Genomic DNA, 23,823 nt, shown 5'->3' with positions numbered 1-23,823 from the left:
GAAAGAGAGGCAGAGATCATCAGTGTGTTTACACTCGCTGAACATTTTACAGTTTGACTTGGAAACCTGATGGATAGGGATGATTTGGCTCTGATGTGCCCTCTAGTTATATTAATCTTCCAGATGTATATGAAGTACGCAGATGTGTGTGCAACAATGCTGCTTTCATTGCCCTCGTTTCTGCATGTGCACACAAAGTCACACATCAAGTATAAACCAGCCTCATCCCTGCTGATGTTATGTGTTTCTGCTTGTTATCCTTCCAGTATTTCTTCAACCTGTCAAAGCACTTGAGCTGTTGCTTGTTGGTAAGATTATGAACTGACCAAACAGATCTGACCATTTCAGTTACAGGACAGTTAAAGGTACTCATCATGTTTTTATCCACTTTTAATTGCCACAAATAATGACTCAGAGCACTAACTATATTTAATTTTGTGTTATATAATAAGGCCTTGTATTTGGAGGATGCCTTTGTATTTGTGTTTTATCACTTAAAGTCACTCAGGATGCTGGGGTGGGAAGATGGAAAATATTTGTGTTCTGTAGTCATAACTTTATAAAAAAAAAAAAATTAAGTTAGGCAATGTGCATGTAATGCCTAGTTTTTTTTTTTGCGGAAAGGAAGTGTGTAATAGAAGGGCACACTTCCTCTCTGCGTGTTCAGCAACTCCAACAGGGGGAAACAGTTCAGAGCTACTGACTACATGACCCGATGGCATGGCGAGCCGCTAGAGCAGGATATGACCGCTCTGCTTTCCCTGAATTTCCGACTCTCAGTGACACAGTGACGCTTGTTTGTGCCATTTGTAATGGGTTTGTTTCCTGAAGTTCCACCAGCCATCCACCCTGTGCCCCAAGCAATAAAATCCTGATAAAAACTCAACCTGTTCCTTTTTAGGTCCTTTAGAGACAAGTGTATAGTTAGCTAATGTTAGCTAAGTGTAACACACACTGATAGATTTTATTTCACATGAATGAACTCAAAACTTCCTCCGTTTACTGTGAGAGAAAGCGAGAGCGCGCCGCAAGTCCAGTCGAGAGCACGTGAGATGGGGGCGAGTGGGTGGAGCTTCCAGTCAGCATCAGTTAATATCGGAGAATAAAATTCTGCTCTTTTGGTGTATTTTTGAGTGATAACTCGTACGAGCGTACTCTGATGTTAAACTGCGGTGCTCAAATGCACAATGCGTGAAGCATTGGCAGGTCTGGTGATATAATATAATATAATTTAATATAATACAAATATAATCCGAGTAAATGTCACTGGATATTCAGTGCCATACTGTGAGAAGACGATTACATCGTTATATCACAGAAGCCTAACACTCATCATGATTAAGTGGCTTCTTACGGTTTTTACTAGCTGTTCAGGGATAAGGAGAGATCTCTCTCACTCCATGAATAAAGAACTGTACTGCCTGACTGACAGACTTTGTTCCATATGGTACCGTATCCATATCACTGGTATCCATATGACCTCCTACTGATAATCATCCTGTCAGGGTTTTATAACCAAATCCTGAAGTCTGTTTTTGCCAAATGCAGGGAGAATAAGTAGATATCTGGATCCTTGCATCACCTGGATATTTTTCATGATTCTGGACAACGCACCACATTTGCCATATTGCTGCTGTATAATATCCTCTGGTATAATGGCATATATGCCAATATTTCCTCTAATGTTAATAACTGAGGTTTGCAGTGTGGAGAGCCTCACCCAGCGTCACATGAGTGTCATATTACAGTTTAGAGTTTTAGCGTTTGTAAAAGAATGGTCAGGTTATGGGTGATGTCTGTGAGTGTTAATTATTTACATGTGTGAATATGCCCTGGTATGTCACTGTGGCGTGACAGACATGCAGAGGGAAAGAGAACGGAAAGAGAAGGAAAGAAAGGAATTTTAGTAGAAGAAAACAGAAGAGAGGAAGAGAGAATGTGGCTCGATGCTGCTACACAAAAGAGAACAAGGCTCCATGTGCTGGAAACACAGCCTTTGTCTCTGCAAGCAGCTGGCTTTCATTGCATCAGCTTGTGTCAGCAGGAGGACATTGTGTGTGTGTGTGTGTGCGTGTGTGTGTGTGTGTGTAGGGGTCAAACCAGACGTATAGGAAGCATTATATTCTTTTTCATTTACACACATCTATGGAGTTTGGAAGTGGACAAAAGTATCTGAATTTGAATTTTGTATATTTAAATTCTATACACGTCACATTAAATAAAATTCACGTTTTTCTGTGGTGTGGTGGTCTTCATTTCTTATTTGTTTTGAACTTGCTACGGATAAGAAATTTGCCTTTTAAATAAAAATGGGTTACGGTTTTGAGGTTTTAAAAACTCAGAAATACAAAGCTCAAAAATGTAAAAATGTTCTCAGGGATTCCCAGGAAAAAGTAGACGCTTTCGGAGCGGTGGAACTCGGCATTCAGCCGATCACAGCAGTCTCTCATTGTCATGTTAATGAAGTGAAGTGAAGACACATGGAGTAATGAGGTAAGTGCATCTAAAGTTTTTATGTTCTGTTGAAATAGCTAAACTCCTATTAAGAAGCTAATGGTTGCCAGCAAGCTGACACTAGCGTGACCTTACTAGCTAGAGCGTTACCTAAACAGTTACGCTGGATGTCAAGTGTTTAATGTCTCTTTAGACTAACTTGCTATTTGAGTACGACATTAAAACTTAAATTTTTGTATTTCTGATTTTTTAAAATCTCAAACCCCAAAGAAAAATCATTGGCAATTTTTTTGTGGAAAATTAATTTTCATACCAGCGGAACACAAAGAATTTTATTTATTGTGACATGTACATAATCCAAACACTTTCAGCAGCTTACAGACACATCGGGTGACATTAAGTCCTCTATAGGAGCCACAGCAAGTGTCACAGGAAGTGTCTTTAAACAGAGGTTTCATGAGCCACAAAGTTCACGGGGGGAAACAAGCCAGTATTTCAGAGGTGCTGCAAAACAGAGGGATAAAAAGCGGTGGAAAGCCGATGTGTGTGGCCATTCAGCAGCGGCGTTTATCTAAAGAGCCTGATGGTCTGAAGTAACAAGACACAGCGACAAATAAATAAAGTTCCTCCTGGCTTCTCATCTTCCAACCGCACCCTCGATTCAGTGCTTCCTTTCACTGTGTCCACCACATCTATTCTCCACTTTCAAAAACCCAAAATGGCCACAGTGCTTGGCCACATAGCCACCGTCTCCTAGAAACCAGGACAAAAGGATTACTGAGAAGAACAACTTCGTCTCTCTCTCTCTCTCTCTCTCTCTCACTCTCTCACTCTCTCTCTCTGAGCTGATGGAATTCTTCCTCAGTGTTCTGAGCTTGGCCTCGACTGACGCTGACACAGCAGCCCGAGCAAAACCAAATACACGGCAACTTTTTCAAAAGAAGCGTTTATGCAACAGCAGCGGCATCTAATTCAGTCATCATCACTCTACAGATCCGAAGACTTCTTTGTGGTGTTAAATGATTTTTTGTTGTTGTTGTTGTTGTTGTTGTTTGCTCATATAAGCCACAAAAATGCACCCCGCAGCGGAGAAAACCAATTTGGAAAACTAAAAGTCAAATGAGGCCAGGAGAACATTGGGATGATAAAGAGAAGCTGTGTGAGTGTAGTAGAGTCTGCTAACAGTTTACTACTGAACTTTATATTCATGCAAAGTTTACTGATCGTTATTTTGACTAAATTTGAAAGGAGCTTCACATGCAGACCAAGCGGCCACCCTCCATTAACACTAGCAAGCGACAGGTTGTTTATGTTTACTCCAGTTTTATATAGTTATTAACTCCAGGAAAATACAAAACTGCAGCTTTTCTTCTATTTTTGAACACCAAGTGTGGTGGAATCACATATGCATGTACAGGTGCATATACTACATTCCTCAAGGCAGAGAAGCTGTAAGTGCAAAGCAGATTCAAACCGTGATATCTGCATGCTCGAACGCCGAGAGCACGACTTCAGCAGCGTGTGTGATAGTGAACAGGAGAAACTGGAAATAAACAGAAAGAATTACAATTTTGAAAATTTTTAAAACAAAGAAAGAGCATGTTATATTCAATATATATTATAGACTGCATGCATGTTCCACACAGTTTCTAGGTCACTACATAAATTTCAGTAAATATGCGTTATCTCTTCTACTGAAGCTCGTGTTCAGACGACACGGTGATGGATTTAATCAAACACGGATCTCTATTTTTTTACACAAACCTGAAGAGTCTTGAGCCCGAGTGCACGCTGTCATTAAAGCACAAGGACGACAAACCAAATACTAAAAAATCCTGAATTTCATTTAAAAAAAATTCGAACATTTTTAAGATTCTCTTTTTCACACGAGTTATTGCTGATGATTTGTAATGAAAAAAAATTGTATTAAATTAGAAAAGAATCCTAAATAGTTTTGATGGCTGGACAACTCAGGTAGAAAAGTGTGGTTTGGGTCTGTTGATGATTTCGGCTCATTGCCTCGGCCCTCGCTGTGGGTTTACAGGATGATGACTTGCCAGAGCGCTGTGATGGAGAGCAAATAAAGAGTAAACACAGGACCAGGAACAGGTGGATGGGTTCACGCTAATCTAATCTAATGTTTCTCATAATAATTATAATAATAAGAAGAAGAATGTCCTATAAATGAGAAAATGTGTGCATATATTTATTTTTTGGAAAATGATTACTGGATGTTTTTCAACATCTCTTAATTGGCAGGCAAAGAAAAAAAATGCTCCTTGCTACTTCTCTGTTTTTTTTTCCATCAGTCACACATGCAGGGAGATGCTTCACTAATTACCAACAGAGAAGATAATGAAATCCCACCTCAGGGAGACCTGCAGTGATTAATGCAAAACACACAGATCCAGAACTGCAGGTGGTGAGGAAGGAGAGCGCTCAGATAATTCCATTCAGCCATGATGATGAACATTAAAACAAACAGCAGGAGGAATAAGGGGTAAGGTTTCTTTTCTCCTTGCTCTAAACGCAGCTCTGAATAAAAAACAAATAGTCTGGATGTGAAATCTGCTGTCCCGAGCACCCGGGCTACTGATGATAGTAATAACAGCAATAACAGGTACATTATCATACAGATGATACTATCATGCAAAACAGTGTAAAGCAATTAAATTCTGTGTTTCAGTAAATACAGATGTGCTAGCTTTTTGTGCAGCTGGATTCAGCAACTCTGATTGTACATTTGCTAGAACATGATCTGTGACTCATGTGCATAAAAATATTATTATTTTGAGAGCTGGTGTGGTCTGGGCACGCAAACACCTGCTCAGACGGCCTTGTTTAAATCTTTACAGGTGAAGAAAGTCAAAACTGCAGTCAAACTTAATTATTACTAAATCTGACTAAGATTACTGCAAGTTTCCTGGGAAGTGAGAATGAGATGGCAAAGGGAATATCAAAATCCAGAAAGAGTGAATAAGTCAAAAGGCATGTGGATGGTTACAGATACACCGTGATTAACTAGTGGCGTTCATGTGTGAAGACCTGATAACAAAAAGTTTCCCTTTTGACTCAGTCTCTCTAAACATGGACAAACTTTCCCAAGAATTTCGACGTATTACTACTGCTGTTGATCTCATCTCACATTTGTCACACATTCGCACCTTAGGACTTTCAATAGCATTTATACCTAGTGCACACTACACAAACAGCATTTATATCTAGTGCACACTACACAATTTTAGCCCTGATTGCTCTGTCCAGAGTAACTACTCACTGTGAGCTCCACAATTTGATATGTGATAGTTTCAGTGTGATGCTCTCAGCGATGAATCACGCAGTGTGAACCTTGCTGTGAACTGTGAACAGTGCTGAGAAACATCCAGTGAGAGTCCAACAGGAAATCAATTTCATCTCCTGTGCTGCGCAGCAGATCCCTGAATCCGGTTTATCAACTGTCTATTAGCATGGGAGAGTGAGCACAAAATGTAAGCACAACAATAACGCTTAAGAAATTTCTATAAGAAATGCTTTGGCATGTCATACTCTAAGGGCTGTTAGGTAAAGCAAAAATAAACACAATGTTCCTGAAGATGCACAGTTTAAAAACAGCTATGATTTTTTTCACTGTACCTCCAGTTCTCTTTGCAGAACAGACGATTCTCACTGCCTGCGTCTCCACACACAATCTTTCCTCCACTGTTTTTTTTTCTTATTTATTTTTTCTTGTTTGCATAGAAAACAGTGACAGCTTTCATGTCTATTTTCATGAGAAAGCAGGATTAAGGGATCTAATGTGCTAGTCTTTATTCAAAGATGGTTTAGTGCGCACAGCCACAAAACAACAGACAGAAAGCGATTAAAGTGAAAACGTCTTCTTTACATATAGGCTACTTTAGAAATAGATCATACACTCAAAGTCTACAATTTAATTTAGTGTTTTTTGACACTTCTCACCACTCACTCCACCGATCTGAAAGTGGCGTCAATTATTCTCTGTAAATCAGCCCAATAACTGCGCGCTCAAGTTAACACATTGTTTATTTAACACGTGCTTGTGCTGTTTTTTTGGGTTTTTTCATTACCAGGAGTAATGAGTACAGCTAGAGTACATCACTCAAGGTCACAGCACCATTAATCACCTATTGTATGTTAGGATCACACTCATGTCCTAAAGTTTTTCATCATGAAAACTAAAATGCTTTGTACAAGGTGGCTCTCATTGTTATCTGCACGCTGCAGAGGGATTAGAGGGGTGTATCAGGCTGCAGCTGCACTGGCCATGACAAACCCAAACCCAAGGCTACATCAAGCTACAAACATAAATGTCTAAATGTCTGAGGAAGTGACTTCAGTGTGTGACACCGATGGCTTCAGATTACTCTCAATTCCTCTTTCCCCTTCTTAGAACATGAAATACTGCCAGGAACTGAGTGATGAGTTTCCTAACACATGTCCCTGTGAGTGCAATTTCCGAGGACAACCTTGAACTGAAGCCTGAACACAGTCAGTCAGTGTGTCTTATCAGCAAACGCAGGCCTGGCTCTTTCAGTACACTTTGGGACACTTTTAGCCTGTGGTATAAAATTTGGCCTCCATTTTATATCATTATATCCTTAACTTCCTCTTGCCACATTTAACCCTGCACAAACCCACCGCAACTTCAAACCTAATGATTCTGTGTGATTTCCAAATGATTTTGAGATTTTCAGTGTTCTTGTCTGGACTCTGCTTTCCTTACGAACAGCATCCATTAGACTCACGATTACAAATTCACAACTTACGCAGTTTAAGTACATTCTACAAGGAATCTACACACTGCATGCAGACGGGACGTGGTGTTCAGATATGAACCACACGAGACAAAGAAAGGCCACTTTCATTAACATAGGAGCGCACTGGACATACGTGGCACCGTGTGACACAGTTACTGCTTCATTAGATTTCGAATTTCTTAGAAAGTATTGTGGGTGTGTACAAACAAAGATAACTGCTGGAGTGTGCAGGATTAGTCAGAGTTCCTTCAAGGGAGCGCACGGCATGACTCGAGAAAAGTGGTGAATCTTTACAGTAAGGACTAGAAGCCGATAGAGGTTAAGGGTTTCACGCCTGTGAGTCCAAATCAGAGCAGAAATATAATACTTTTGGTTTGGTTGCTGTTTTGTCACACTGTACACAATTTAACGAACCAAAAAGCAAAAAAAAAAAAAAAAATGCTGTCTGAGGAGCACGTAGGGCTGAAATTGTACTCATAAATCTCTTTCACTCATTTGTCAGAAATACAATGATGAGTAAATAAAAAGAACTTTATATATTTCTGTAAAGCTGCTTTTGTGTCCATAGTTAAAAGTGCTATACAAACAAACTTAAACAAACTTTTGCCAACTGAGTGTAAAAACAAACCTTTGTAAAAATCACAAACGTCACCTGTGAGTGTGGGTGTGTGTGCTGTGTTCTGACCTGCATAAAGAACCGTACTAAAGAGGAAAACGCACCAGGGTTCGATTCAAACGGAATAAACACTGCGTATGTGAAAGCACACTAAAATATGTTAAATGTTTTCAGAGGCGCACAGAAGTTGAGCATGCGAACAAAATGACAGCGGCAATGAGAACAACGCTGATACCAAATGACACCTCGAGGAAGAAAAGAGAACGAGGAGACAAAAGAGTGAAATTCTGACCTACTGCACTCATGAAGAGTATTAAAGACTGTGAACGAAGGCAGATCATTTCCTCGGCATCACTGTCAGGAACTTTGTGCTTCACTTAAATACACTGAGAAAACAGGGCCATCTTAAGCATCAAGGAGTACATTTATATCTCACACCATTAACACATCATCTTGATTTAGTTTGTCTGCTTATAATCATCGAGTCTTGCGTTCCACAGGGGCTCATCAGCTCGTCCTAAAAGCAGATGATGAAGATGATCAGGATGAGGTGCTGCTTCATCAGAATCTTGGGTTTCACTCCAGTGTGCCAGCAGTAATCACCTGCTCAACTTCAAATCCTGCTCATATTTTAGCTCAGATTAAGCTTCGAGCTTGAATTCTGACCACATCTCACTCTGATACGTGGAGGCAACGTTAGAAGATTAATCAAAAAATAAAAAGGGAGATATTTCCAGAGGAGTGCTGGCCTAAGATCTTGCTGGCGTTCACACTCTGAATCAGTTTATTTGAGTTGGCCACTTCTTCAGAAGTGATGAGCTAACACACACACACACACACACACACACATACAGTATGGCCGGAACGAGAGCTGTGATGAACTGAGCATGTCGGCTAACCTCGCCTGCTCCACATAGCGCTAATCTGGACCTCATCACGGATAAGAGCGAGAGAACAGACCCAATTCATCAAACAGGCGTTGGTGGCCCATCTGTTATTTCCGGCCTTCTCACTCAAGCCTTTAGAGGAGAAGAACAAAATGGTATTGATCCTGACTGTGAAAGTACATCTGCCCAGAACTGACTCACGCTGCTGTGGATTTAGTGGTAAAGAAGGTACGCCACAAAATATGGAAGTGTGAACAAAAGACATGCGGATGATCACTCACTAACCATCTCATTTCTGCTTATCTTATTCCCGCTGTGTAGTTTTTCACCAAGTGCAACACACACAACGAGTGCATCGTGCCGTGTTCAAGGACAGAACGCTGTTTTACACGTTAGGATCCCACAAAAACTTCTACTCGCTGAAACGATTCAACCAATCGTTGAACTTTTTTGCAAAGAATATCATTTTTTTTCAATTTTCATATTTTCCTTTTATAAATACAGGGTGTCCCATAAGTCTCCATACACACAGGACTCTGTACGCCTGCATGATCATGATGTCGGTTGTGTTTTCGTCAGCAGACGTTCGTGGACGTCCACTTCTCGGTTGTTCTGCGACACTTCCAGTCTTTTTGAATTTGTTAATAAATTTGGCAACAGTGTGGTGTGTGATGTTTCCTGTTAAAGTCCATCGCAACCTTGCGACAGCTTCCCGATCCAGCCATGAGAATGATTTCAATACGTTCTTCTTTTGTCAAAGGCGTTCTTAAAGCAAGTATGAAAAATTTTGGAAGACATTTTGCTGAAAAATGTTGATTTCCCCTGGGTATGGAGACATCTGGGTATTATCAGAGATGCACCAAAATGAAAATTCTGTTTAAAAAAAAATCTAAATTGTGGAAACACTGGACCAAAAATCAAAACCAACAAACCAAGAACCAAGAACCAGAAGTGCTGGATTTTATTATCAATCTTATTATTAATTAGCTTTTTGTACTGTTGCATAAACTGTAATAATTTAATTTGCATACTTTACTTAGAAATGCATTTATTATATAACGCTTCATTGAATGATCTAGTAATGAAAGTTGTTCCTTTCAATAAGAAGCTACAAAACTTACTGAGCTCACAGTAAATAAAATACAAATATATAAAAAATACAAAAATATCTCTGAGACTTACAGTAAGGTCTAAGCCCTGTGACGTCTTTTCTGAACTTTTTTAACTGAGAATTTTGGGGGTTTTACAGTAATTCATTACTACATCTACTATATACTGTATGTCAGCTGTTGTTTTAATATTTTCACACACACACTATGAACACCTATAGCTACAGCTAGGGCTGAACGATATGACCAAAATATCATATCGCGATACTTAAAAGCATTTCAACGATGCATGATATGCATACTTAGGTTTGCTAACAAACTGCCAGGAAAGCAGTACTGTTGCATGTTTTTAAAAAGTATTAAAAGCTTTTATGTCTACAAAAATAAATTACTTTAAACTGAAAAGGGTTAAAATTTCTTTCTATCACACAATGCTAGTTAAGACTGTCTTTAATTGATTAAAAGTTTTCTATATCAGTACCGAGACAGTACCTTTAATTTGATACTGATACCAAAACAATATTTTTTAATACCTTTGCTCTAATTATGACAATAAACGAAGCATTACTGTAAGCACTGCTGATTAAGGGGGCAGCCAGCCTCTTTTTAAAATCTTTAATAATGCTGTAGGATGTCATTTTTTTGTCCAAAGTATTAAAAAGGCACCGTTTTCAGCACTTGGTAGAACAGAAAGTTTTCAGTTACTGATTTTCAGTAGCTGGTCTTTCCTACAGCACCTTCACACTGACAGCAAAGGTGTGTCTTGGTCAGGTGCGGACCGGCTGCATCATGTGACTCTCACACAGCATTGTCTGATAAAAAGGTGAAAGGCACGAGTCCTCCACAGGTCCGTCAATGACCCTGGCTAATCATTTCCCACTTTACCATCACAGTCATCTGCAGCATGAATTACTCCATGTATACCGCTTCCACCTCGAAGAGTCACGACCCTGAACACACTTACACCGGACCTGAACAACAAATTCTCTGAATAAGAGTCCTAATGAAAGCAGGGTCACTTCAGGGCACACGTGGGAGTCCAGACCTCAGCCCCGGGACGTGTATCCAGCTACTGAGTGATAAAAAAACTAATAAAGATTCCATTCAAAAGCAATAAGAGTTTCATTAGATAACGATGTGGCTGCCAGAAGTGCATGACTGTCTTTATTCACGTCCAGTAAAAACATCTCAACACACTCTTAATTGGATAAAATGCAGTATAATATTTTCCACAAAAGCATTCTTCATTATTATTCAACACTGTTATGTAATAAAATAATTAAACATTTTCCAAGTCTTTTATTAGATTTTACTCATTTGGGCATCATATGCGAATTGGTTTAACTTTACAAACTATACTGCAGTCTACTCTTTACTCTCTAAAATCATTTCACCTGCCGGTTCTCATTAAACTTATAAAGCCTCCTGAGACAGGCTTTTTTTTTTTTTTTTTTTTTTTAACAAACAGTGGAACTTAAAGCATGTCCAGGCCGTGCTGTGTAATGGGGCAGGTCACAGACACTCCTCGTCTATTCTCCGGCTCTGGAAACACTGCACTATTGTCCAGCCACTTTCACCACTCCTCATGAAGACTCGCTGCTTCTTAGAGCAAAGATCAGCCCTAAAGCACAATGACATGTATTCAGCTAGAGAGAAGAAAGACACAGCGCTAATGCTGCTCCTGATGATGACGACAATAGTGATGAACAAAAGGCGTAAAAAGATCAAATTGCAGATGACTCACAAAAAAAAAGTTCCACAGCTGTAATGTATGAAAACAAAACAGTAGTGTTTTTAGCTTGACCTCCTCCACTTCCCCTTGGGGCAATTCCCATCACCATCTTAGTGGCCATTAAAATTCTTTCCCAACTCTAGTGAACTTCATGGGATGACATTCTGGAGGGTTTAGCGATCAACACGACTGCAATCCTGAAGATCAGAGGTCTAGCTTACTCAATGGAGTCTGGTACTTTTCATCACTAAACTGTCTAATAACTTTTAAAAGCATGATTCCCTGAACTTCTCCAGTGACCAGATCTTATTCAGAGAAGCTCTCTGTGTTACCGTGTTTGGAATTTGGTGCACAAAAGCCAATCAGACTGCAACCTTCAACATTCTGAAGCCTGCGGCCAAAAAAAACACACATCAGATATCAGAAGCTCCAGGGACAGAATTACAGGCATGGAACAAATAAACTGAAGCAGAATCTACACAAATATCTTTGCAAAACCACAAAGGCATGCAAGTGGCGGAAAAAATGCTTAAGTGCTGTGTCGTTATTTCTACTTAATAACTCATTATTTGGAGTTATTATCTTATTATCTTGTTACTTTGACTTATTATATTGTGAAATCACAATAATAAGATGAGCTAAAAGAAAAACAACAAACGTCAAATGAAACGAAGGCTCTACAATATTAATCGCTATCACAATACTGGCATTTTTACAATTCTGATGTTGCAGAAGTGTGAAATTTTATTGTGCTCTGTAACGACTGCGACCTCTGAAAGGTTCAGATACGTTCCAGATTTCTGTCAGTGTTCTGTAAGGAGTTACACACAGCAGGTCGTACTGTTATACAAAAACAACCCACGCTGGAGAGATGTGACACGCCCTGCCGCAAAGACACTGTTTATAGCTACTTATAATTAAAGTTACTGAACGTCTGTGAGACGAGTTAGTTCCTGTTCTCGCTTACGTTATAGCAGCTATAAACAGCTATAGCTCGCTTACGTGATAGCAGCTATAAGCTATCGTTCCCTCACCAGCTTCTCTTTTTTCTCTCTAAGAAAAAAAAAACACATCATGTTACTGAGAAACTGCAAAAAGCGTAAACTGAAGATGTCCTGAAAAATTTACCGCTCACATTGGAGACTCCTTCCACGATTCCACGTTAGCATCTCCTTACAGCAAACTTCACCACATCACGGATCACACACATTTGTTTTGTTAAACAACAACACAGATTTTGTTTAAGCTGGTTATTATCAGGTTAAGATTATGTGGAGTGTGCGCTGTACACGTCCCTGTGAACGAGCTGTTACTATAGAAACGATAACGTATCAGAGCGAGCGCATTAATATAAACCTGTGATTTATGTTACAGACAAAACTAGTGTCAGAGCTGCTGTTATAGAAAACTAATCAACACCTTCGGATCTGAGACTCCAACAGCGCTGAGGTATAAAATAAATTAAGACATTTTTAAAAAACCTTTTATTAACTATGTATTAACATATTAACATTTGTTTTAATACATTACACACAGTAATCTCACATGCAGCGATCATATTTTAATATGATATTTCTGTCCGTATTGCACAGCCCTAATCCAGAGTTTGGGAACATCAGGAAGAAAAAAGCAGTGGTTCTATCAAAGATGCTGAATATCACTTTCTAACAGCACAAACACTCCCACTTCCTGTCAGAAAAGTGCTTTCAATAGACCAGTGATGAATCTGGGCATCTGAATGAGCCTATTCGAATAGTCCAACAATACACACTGAGTGGTTTCTACCCTACAATGCAAGGCTAAGGCTATTTTTGGTATATTGATAATGAAAAGTAGCTACAAGCAGCGAGTCTTAGTAACACACACCCTTCCAGCACATAGCGACAAGAGTAGCTTTAGCAGGGGATGAACACAAAATCATATGCCAAAGTGTCTGACAAAGTTTTATCTAGAAATAACTAGCACAGTGAGAGATGAATTATATATTTATACTGAATATATAAGCTAAGCACTTCCATGACCCAGCTGCATACTTCTCATTTTTCACTTGCTGCATACATAAAGGGTAATAAAGGACTGGTTCAGACTGACGTAACAACCGCATTGGCAGGCAGTGTTTGCTCTCCATCAAACAAAATAAATCTTTGTGCCTGGATGGGATTGCATACTTTGTGTATGAGGCTATAAATGAGTAAATATTAAATCCAGTTGTCTTTACGGAGCAGGTTTACATCCCAATGTTCAGTCAGGAACATTTGCTCATGGCAAGACCGCATATCACTCAAAAAGCAACAGCCGTTTACACAAAACACACATTCTCTCTTTCATCTGTCAGGCTTTTAATGGCTCGTGATATATCACATAATCATCAACAAACACTGATTAACAATCTGAAAACTTCAGCTGCACTTCACTTCATGTAACATCTGATACAAAACACTTGTCTGCAAATCATGGACCATACATCAACACAACAAAAGCAATCATCAGACTGAACAAACATCATTTCTATAAAGTAAAATAATATAAAGTAATATTCTAAAAATAGCAAATGCTCACCAGTACACTGAGTTACTGCGATATATATCAAATCACACAACATGTAGAAATGTATTTGTCCAGTACAATAAAAAGGTATGTTTACTCCGATTTTTTCCTCTCAGAAAAGAATCTGCGCTTAGACTCATAACGTGATGCACTCGTTTTACAAAATAGTGGCACTGTGACCAAAAACAGCTGACGACGGCGTCAGCATTTTTAATAAAATCCACCAAATGAGGACCAACCAGACCAACAGAAGGACGAAAAAGTGGTTTGTTTGAATGAATGACAACGAAATGCACTTCTTCGCCTTTTCAAAACAGATTTTCTCTCACTGTAACATTAGCGCTTTTACATCAATGACTTGTGTTTATGCGAGTCCATTTTCTGCATGCTGAAGTGACGTAAGAAGAAAGTAGTAGTTTTTCTTAATCGCAGGTCTATTGTTAAGAGTATCTTAAGAGAGACTACTGGGATTTATTGGGATCTCGTACAGTGTGATGACTAAATTTATTTATTTTATTTTTTTTTAAATCACACAGAGTTAAACTGGATTCATGTCAGAAATCTAATCCTGCCCTACTCTGAGCTCTCAAATCTGCTACACACAGTGGCTTTCCTTACAGCATCAGACTATGGTGTATACATATATACACACACACACACACACACACACACACACCTTTAGAGTCTAAAGCAAACAGATGTCTGCCATTTAGACTAAAAATGCAAATCATGACACTGACTAATCACCGTGTTGTAACACAAAGCTCATGGGTGTAATTTGAAAAGTAAGTGTAATGAGCCATCACTCCAAAAAAAACTAAATCTAAAAACCATCATGCTTCTAGGAGTCAATAATTCTCAAAGTGAAATGAAGTGGCATTGCATGCTACTGCGGTTAGAAACTAAAGCGCCGAGTCTCTTAAAGCGTCCAGCTCTAAAAGCACCATGGGCTTTTATGCCTTTAAACCCAATGAACCACCAGATCAATTTCCTGTTCAGGTTGAAAGTTTATTCTGGACGGACTTTATCCAAGCTAGACAGTGAGAACACACGGAGAACCCGAGTCACGTCTCAGATGTTTCTGCACTCTCTCTTACCCTGATCTGTTATTTGATTTACATAATGCACACCATCTAAATGAAATGAGAAAATTCAGTTCAGGTCTAACTGTGCACCGACAGCAGAACCTTAGCACATCATGAAGCACTGGATTCTGAAACTGCAGCCGTGTCTGTGTGACCTCTGCAGCTCCACTTGTAATTAAAACTTTCTGTCAGACTCAAATGTGCAGGAGTCAGCACGGTTCATGTTCAGACCTGAGTTTGCCGCGGTGCAGCCTGAAAATCCGGTCAGTGAAAGACACAAAATCAGAGAAAAGCACCTGTAGCTTTAAGGCTGACTGTGAAAACTATGAAAATTATTTTCAGGACATTTTACATGCAAACCAAATTGACTAATCTTACTGTTTCATTGTAGTTATTTTGCACATATTAGTTTTATTCTTCTACTTGTGCATTCCTCAGGATTCAGTAAGTGAACTGCAACTAGAAGTGCTTGAAGCATGGCCGATCCCTGTTTGACCACTGAGAGCCTGTTTTTGTAAGAAAGGCCACCCAATTAGAGTGTGGTGAAATAAAACAGGAAGTTCTGGCCAGGTCAAATGGCATTTTATGCGTGTGTGTGTTGCGAGAATGATTTTTAACACTCCTTCCCCAGTACCACCTTAGCTAAAGATTTCCCACTGAACAAATATGTGAGCATGGCATTGCTCTGAAGCACATTTTCTAAAGTCAACGTCAAGCCTAACACGATGTTGTCTCCACTCCCCAAATTTATGGCACTGAACAACATCTAGAAGCACAGAAAATACTTCTTTAGACTTCTTTTTTTGCTGGCTGTTTCTTTCTGACCCTCCAATGTCATGCCAGGTCCAAAAGTCAGCCCCTAAAAATAATGCTTCATGCTGAGCAAGTGAACCTCACTTCCTTTTTCCTGGTTAAGCAACAGAGGTTTTGAAAACCATGGACTAGTTGCATACTTTTTCCAGATGGAGACGACTTCATACACAGTAAACCACGACGCAGCAAACAGGACCGTAATGGTTTTCTCTCTCTCTCTCTCTCTCTCTTAATCTCATGCCTTCTTCATTATCTTATTAAAGATCAAGTGCATGCCTATGGCTGGACAGTTAGATTACATTCATTTACATTTAGAAAACCCTATGAGGGACAATTTCCACTGTGCAGAAATGATGTGAATTCATCTCAGACTTAATAGCTCCAGTTAATGGCTTTTGAATTTCAATGAACACATGAGGGGACAACAGAGAGAGGGGACATGATGAACATATTAATGAATCTAGAACAAAAGAACAAACACCATTCGACAGAAAAAGCAGCCAGTAAAACTTTAGGAATCATCTTTAGGAATTAATGAGTGAAGAACCCGGAGAAAACCCACGCAGACACGGAGAGAAGATGCAAAACTCCGCTCAGACAGTAACCTGAGAGCGCTGGAGCTGTGAGGAGACACCGCTATCTGCTCTACCACTGTATCGCTGTTTACTAACCATTATTTTCCCATTTATGCCATTGTTCTTCTGTATGATGCTTCAGATACATGCATGAAGTCATGTGATATAACGTCTATGATCACTTGTCATGGTGAGTAATGAGGAATAGCAGCACATTATTTTATAGTCCAAATACAGCAGAATCAAACTGCATTGAGAAATGACTCAAGATCGTGATTTTAAAACAATTTATTCTGCAGTTCTATACAAAAACAGATCTGTTACGCTCAAAGTTAATAAAGTGATGTCAGCAGCTCCTTCTTTCAAAAGATAAGACGCATTCTTACTTAGACAAACCGGTACGTCACATAAACTCAAGTCGAAGGTCCATAAAAGGTCCGTAAACTCACTGTTATCAAATATAAAATGTAAATGGAAATAGTTTATGAACACAAACATCTCGAACATCTTACTGATTCACAGTTAAACTGGTCACCAGATAGTAAAGCAAGGAAAGTATAATAAACGATCTGATGGAAACTCAGGGATTGTAATATTCAAAGCACAATGTTATTATTACGAAGAGAAAATGAAATGAAACTCAAACAAAAAAAAAAAAAATACACTTCACAGAATCAGACCACTGATCAGCCAACAGATCAGACAGATACCAAACATTTCTAGTTTTTATCTTTATTTTTGTACGCATTAACCCTTTTTTAGGAAGCTTAAATATTTCCATTGTGACAATATCAGCGTGATTTCGTGATAAAGGGTTTAGCCGCGATTGCTTTGGAGGGTCTACAAAATCCAAAATCCAAAGCCTGAATCAATAATGGATTATAAAGCGCACCGCTCACAGACTTACAGCCGCTCTAAGCCAATCAAACGAGTGACGGGAGAAGCCGGAGGAATAATGCTGCGTTCGACTACAGCTCGTAACTCGGAAATTTCCAACCTCCGACTAGGAGAAACCAAAGGAAACGCCCCTTAACTTGGAATTCCTATTCACAAAGTAGGAAAGGTTGACATGGCCACTCACACCGTCAACAGTAAATAAAATATCACTTCTCTACTTTAAATGAGTTTATAGCAGTATTTACTTTAGATCAATCAACACAGACACATTAGATGGCTAAATCTGTAACACTGACTGTACAGTTCACTATTTTGAGAAAGTAAATACATCACACACTCGTGATTATTAATGTTAGCTAGCTAGCTTGTTGCCAAGAAAACACGCGCTTTAACAGGGTCGTCCATTTTTTTCCCACTTTGTAGCTCAAACATACCGAGCTGGAAAATTACGTAATTCTGAGTTCACACTACATACTTCTGAGGAAAGTCGAACGCAGCATTGCTCCGACCATTTGGGATAAACTACTGGAACACAGCTAGTGGAAAAATGAAGATCTCGACAGGCATTCCCCATGAGTCAGTCCTCCAAAAAGAGTGTGTGAGAAAAGTGAGAGCAGTTTATAATAACTTACTTTATAATAACCTCCCACATTATCGTCTTAAATCATGCATGCTTCTGGTTATCAGTTAAGCTGTAAGCTGTAATCATTACACTTACTCAGTCACTTAGCTTACAAAGTGTTTATAAAGATAAGGATTCTGCGTGCTACTGTAATTAACACGTTATACAACTCCATGAACTGCAGTCACACAGAGATAAATAATATCATTTATATGGAAATGGGATCAGAGCTGCTGAACAAGTTCTGCCCCATGAACACAGCTGCTGAACAACACGACGGTGAGAGCTGTGAAGAAAACAGGCCAAGTTCAACTTTTTTTTTTAAAAAAATGAAGTTTAACATTATGTTTCACAGTATTACAGACTAAACAAAATGATCTGAGTCGACTGTTTGTAGTCAGTCAGCAAACATGAGGTTCATTCTCAGCAAATTAGTTCAGCTATACACTTAAATCTCTTTAATTATTATTCCCAGTCACACTGTTTTAATCTAGGAACTACTTCTAACTATGTTTCATCACATAACACCGCAATATTCGCTGCACTTGTAACTTAACGATTATGATTATGGCCATGTTTTTGCCACAGTACATTATACATCTACAATTTTATATCATCAGGTTTATTCAATTATAAGTTCAGTGTTGATTAATGGATGTGTATTATTACACTGTTATTGCCCAGCACTGATAAATGCTCTGATCTGATTGGTTATATTAACGCATTTTGTGGAAGGAGTCTCCAGTGTCAGCGCTTTGTAACAGTCAGAGGTAAAGCTGTAACTTTAAGCTTGACATCCTCTGTGGTTTCTCAGTAACATGACAAGGCTGCTGAGGGAATGGCTGTTTATAGCTGCTATAACGTAAGCAAGAACAGGAACTAACTTGTTTTGCGGATGTTAAACGTAGCCATAAATGGATAAAACGCACATGTTGCTCTTGAATTAATTGTTAGCGTTGATATACAGGGAACTTTGGGATGTGCTCTTCTTGGGAAATACTTAACTGTTATATTTTCCTATAACACCAGGCCCAGTCATGTTTTATTCCTTAATTAGTACGCTTAAAATTTAGGAGTACTAAAGAATCTACAGAAAAGACAATTCATTTCTAATCTAATTTTATGAATAATCTGCAGCAACAGGTTCTTAACTATGACTTGCCTACACATCTCAAAGGAATATTTTCTAGCTCATTCTGTATTCCTGGCCCTCGACACTGGCTTTGTGTTATTACTGGTTATTCCTTGCATCTTGCATCACTGCCAACATTTCCTCCATGAATCAGTAACAACTTTGTCTCATCACTCGGACTTTAGTGTCAATTAAAATATCAAAAACACACTGCAGACACGTGTTTGAAATTACAGGGCCACGGCTTCAATCCGAGAGAATAATGAATATGGTTCAGAGCTGAGGATCTAAACAGGAGCCTTTCATTGTGTGCTTAAATAGAAGGTTCAGTGTGTGTTTATAAGCAAGCAGGTAATGCTCGCTAATGTTTACGCTCTGTAGAGTCGGGAGCTCCACATTAAAGTCTACAGTAAACGCTAGTCGTCTTACAGTGAACTCTGTGGTCTTGCCTGTGTGTGTAGGCTGAGTTTCACAGAAACTGTCTGACACATGTTCTGCAACAGAACTTCTTGCGACATTGACAGGTATTATATTCGAGACTTGCCTGGGCAGCGGCGCTCGCACCAACACTCACATAAACCAAGCTGAAATTTCACACAGAATGGAGAAAACTGTGTGTGTGTGTGTGTGGGACTTGTACTGCGGACGCTCCACATAAACATTAAAAAAAAAAGTGGATAAGGTGAAGTTTTCTGTAACGACTTGTTTATCATTCATGGAAGGAGTCTCCAGTGTTAGCGCTTTGTAACAATCAGAGATAAACCTTTACATTTTATGACATCTTCATGACAGAGGCGTTTACAGTGGTTACTGTAAATGTAACCATAAATGGATAAGGTGTACAATGTGTTGTTCTTGTAATCGATGGCAAATTTGCCAAAGTATACGACACTTTGGAAGAGTGCAGTTATTGAAAAATAATCAACACTCATGTTTTATAACTTAATTAGCATCTTATATTAATAAGAGTGCTGTGAAATCAACAGAAAAGAGCTGAGTTTAAGAATAATAATCACCCAGCTTGCACCTGTGCCAAAAGTACAGTTATGTTAAAGTGCATGAAGTGGAAGTGTGTAGAAAATCACTGCTGGTGTTGAAGCTGCAAAAAAGTCAAGATGAAACTTTTTTGCTGTGCAATAAATGCAAAGTGAGCAGAGCACGCAGACATGCTTGTGTTCTACCACTCAGCACCCAGCTAACGGGTTGAGTGAGACAGGAAGCAGAAAGCCTCTGCACCCCGCAGCCAGGGCAGCAGAGAGGAAAGCACAGCACACAGGTCTTACTCTTCAGGGCCTGGATGAGCGCTTTTCCGTCCTTAATCAGCTCCTTGATGAACTTGTTGGTGTTGTCCAGCTCCAGCTCGTGCGACTTTAATCTCTCTCGGAACTGAGGACTGTCCAAGTAGCAGTCGCTGAACTCCAAAGCAGGCAATCCCATTCTGCTCCCGAGGTCACTGTGCAAATGCTCCGAGGAAATGTTACTAATCAATGTCAAAGCGAGAGAAGAAAGACAAAAAAACACCCGGTGACGCGTTTGGGAGTTAATTATCCTTACATTATCGACGCGGTGATTCTTTCAACCCCACAGCGCGCGCTGCAACACGCTGCTGCCAGATAACAACAAAAACAACCTCCAGAGCCGCATCCCAGGATATGCAACTTCCGTGTGTCCTGTCTCTCAGTGTCCTGTCTCTCAGTGTCCTGTCTCTCAGTGTCCTGAAACTGAAGCAAGGCCGTCAGGAGGATTTGAGGTAAACCTGCGCGCCTCTCATGACACCAGGAAGAAGGAGGAGGAGGAGGAGGAGAGGTGAAGCTAAAGACACAGGAATCCTCTCTGCGCGTTTTAAACGCCTCGATTCCCCCAATTGCAGCTCCAACCTACCACCACACCGGTAATCCGATGACTGACGCTCCTTCAGCCAATGGGATTACAGGATTCCAAGAGCGCCATTCCGATAGGACGCATCGCCCCCTGCGCGAGCGCAAACAACGCGAGAGGAGGAGATCTGAAAGCTGGTTTGGTCGAGAGCCATGACGTCATCGCAAAGCGGGGAACTCGTCTGTTCTTCCAAAATAAATAAATAAATAAATACATAAATACATAAAAGTGAAATCCCCGGATGTTCTGTGATGCACTCTGGCTTTGGAGAATACAGCAGAGAGCTTTACTGTCATTACTGTTTTTTTGTCTCAACCAACAACAGGAATCTGAGCTACAGTGGGAACCAAATAAAAAAAAAAAAACTGGACAGATGATTATTAAAACATCACCTGGTCTTTATCCAACCTCCATCTGTCCAGTCTGGGTGAGTCTGTCTCCACTGTAGACTCAGATTCCTGTTCCTGGCTGAGGAACCTGCCGTGGTCTTCTGCTGCTACAGCTCATCCACCTCAAAATTCCTTCTGGACGTCCTGAGATGCTTTTCTGCTCAGCACGGTTGTACAGAGTGGTTACTTCAGTTACTGTAGGCTTCATGTCAGCTCTGGTCATTCTCCTCTGACCCTCTCTCATCAACACGGCGTTTCTACTCACAGAACTGACGCTCGCTGGATGGTTTTTTTTTTTGGACTATTCTGTGTAAACTCTAGAGACTTGTGTGTGAAACTCCCAGGAGATCAGCAGTTTCTGAAATACTCAAACCAACAACCAGGCCACAGTCATAGTCACTGAGATGACTGAGATTTTTTCCTTCATTCTGATGTTTAATGTGAACATTAACTAAAGCTCTCGGCTTGTATCTGCAGGATATTATGCTTCACGCTGCTGCTGCCACAAATTTAGATGAGCATGTGCACATGGCCTGAAACCATGTGGGCAGTAAATGAAGTCCACTAAAAATCAATCAGTATTTTCCTGTCCATCCACCTTTTTCCTGAACGCGAAGTCTTGCCTGGCTCGTACCGGAAACATGCTTTACATTTCCGGTCTCTGGTGTTTATAGTCAAATTAACTGATAATGTGACATTAAACTTGTGAAAATGGCTTAAAAAAAAAAGCATATGGCTCCATAGTTTACAGTACAGTGTTCAGTGTCACACACGTCAGAGTTTAATGACTGGGTAGATGACATGAAGCTCTGGCCTGAGGTTAGCTACACTGATATTATAAACTACTTTGGCTTCTCTGAAGGCGTTGATGGTGAAGAACTCTGAAATTACAAAAGCACAGAAGCATATAAAATAGGCCAGGTTTTGTACAGGAAACATGGTGACTGTATTTTTTTGAAAGCAGAGGTAGATCTCAGTCAGATAGTTAGCCAGGCTAAACACAAAGCTTGGGGAATGTTGAGAGAAAGCGGAGTGATAGAGACGGTCGGTTATTCTGGTGCTCAAAACAAGTATTGTCGAGGAATTTCTTCACTTTATTGCTGTTGTTGTGGCAGCCAACGCCAGCACAGCTTGACCCTGAGCTCATTTTTATTCTTACCAACACTCAAAAAGCATCTGTTTAATTAATTCAGTCGCTCTCTTTAGCCAGGTTTAATAAGAGATCCAGCAGAGACCAGAGCAGGACAACAGTACAGAGGAAGTTCATCATGAAGAATCCATCATGGTGGCGCTCATTGGTTTCTCAAGCAATTATGACAATGCACAAGCAAAACAAGTAAACAGCTGAATGCCTAGACCATTGTAAGCATTTTCTTATGCTAACTGTCAAATCCAGACCCACCTGCTTAAGCTAATTAAGTAGCAAAAACATGCTAGTAGGTATAAAGCTATTACTAACAGCAACTTCACAGTAAAATGGTCCTATATATCCTCATCCAGAAGTTCAGCAGAACTGACAGATTTTCTGTTGAACTGCTGCATTTGCCCCTGAGATTATTTAGTTGGATGAACACACACCCACCCACACACACACACACACACACACACACACACACAGACACACACACAGACACACACACACATTAAATGGCATGTGGTTCATTTCTCTGCAAGTTCATTGCACCAACTTCCTCCTTGCATATTAGAATAGAAGGTGTAAAAATACAATGCAGAACTTAATAATGGGAACATAGAATCATTTCAGTGACAGAAGAAACAGCACTTTATAACATCCAACAGTAGGACTGGCCAGGTGACCAAATACATTTATAAAAAGTTCAGAAATAAACATCTTGTGTGCAAATTTAATTTCAATAAGATAAGTGGCTGAAAAAGTGATTGGCTAATCAAAAGGAATTTAAATCCTCTATATGGAATTTATAATTGTGTATCTGTAGAAAGTGTGCCTAGAGCAGTTCCGTAGAGCGTGCCAGAGCTCTGAAATAATCTGGAAAGTGTCATGGAAACCAAAGTTTGATGAAATATTTTCTATTGTTTCTGGACAAACAACACAAATGCTTCCACTGAAATGGTCTGTTCATGACTAACCCTTAGGAAAGAGCATAATTGCTCTCAAAGTGTATCTAAACGAAGCGTTTCAGGGGGAACAAAATAGCACCAAATCCAGTGAATCACATTCAGAGAATGTCTGTCAACGACCAGAGCCAAGATAGCGCTCTCTCTCCAGAGTTTCTCTGACTAGAGTGTTTTCACTTACAATCCCATGATTCTGTTCACAAAAGTCAATTTCT

At 39.7% G+C, this 23,823-nt stretch overlaps 1 protein-coding gene across 5 annotated transcripts in view; it reads right to left on the bottom strand.

Moving 5' to 3' along the window:
- The window catches only part of LOC113541518 (rho GTPase-activating protein 26), a 62,012-nt gene extending 40,833 nt beyond the window's left edge, over positions 1–21,179 (bottom strand). For 2 of the 5 annotated variants that reach the window (XM_026938521.3, XM_026938522.3), the window contains exon 1: positions 20,528–21,174. In XM_026938521.3, the coding sequence (XP_026794322.1) occupies positions 20,528–20,681 (154 nt within the window). In that variant the 5' untranslated portion in view covers positions 20,682–21,174. Of the gene's footprint in view, positions 1–20,527 lie in introns of all 5 variants that reach the window. The other 3 variants (XM_026938524.3, XM_026938523.3, XM_026938520.3) reach the window with 3 other exon arrangements.
- Between the last annotated feature and the right edge of the window lie 2,644 nt (positions 21,180–23,823).

Source organism: Pangasianodon hypophthalmus, chromosome 15 (genome assembly GCF_027358585.1).
Source record: "Pangasianodon hypophthalmus isolate fPanHyp1 chromosome 15, fPanHyp1.pri, whole genome shotgun sequence".
Classification (NCBI taxonomy): domain Eukaryota; kingdom Metazoa; phylum Chordata; class Actinopteri; order Siluriformes; family Pangasiidae; genus Pangasianodon; species Pangasianodon hypophthalmus.
Note: the sequence above shows the minus strand (reverse complement) of the source record. Positions and strands in the feature narration are given on the sequence as shown.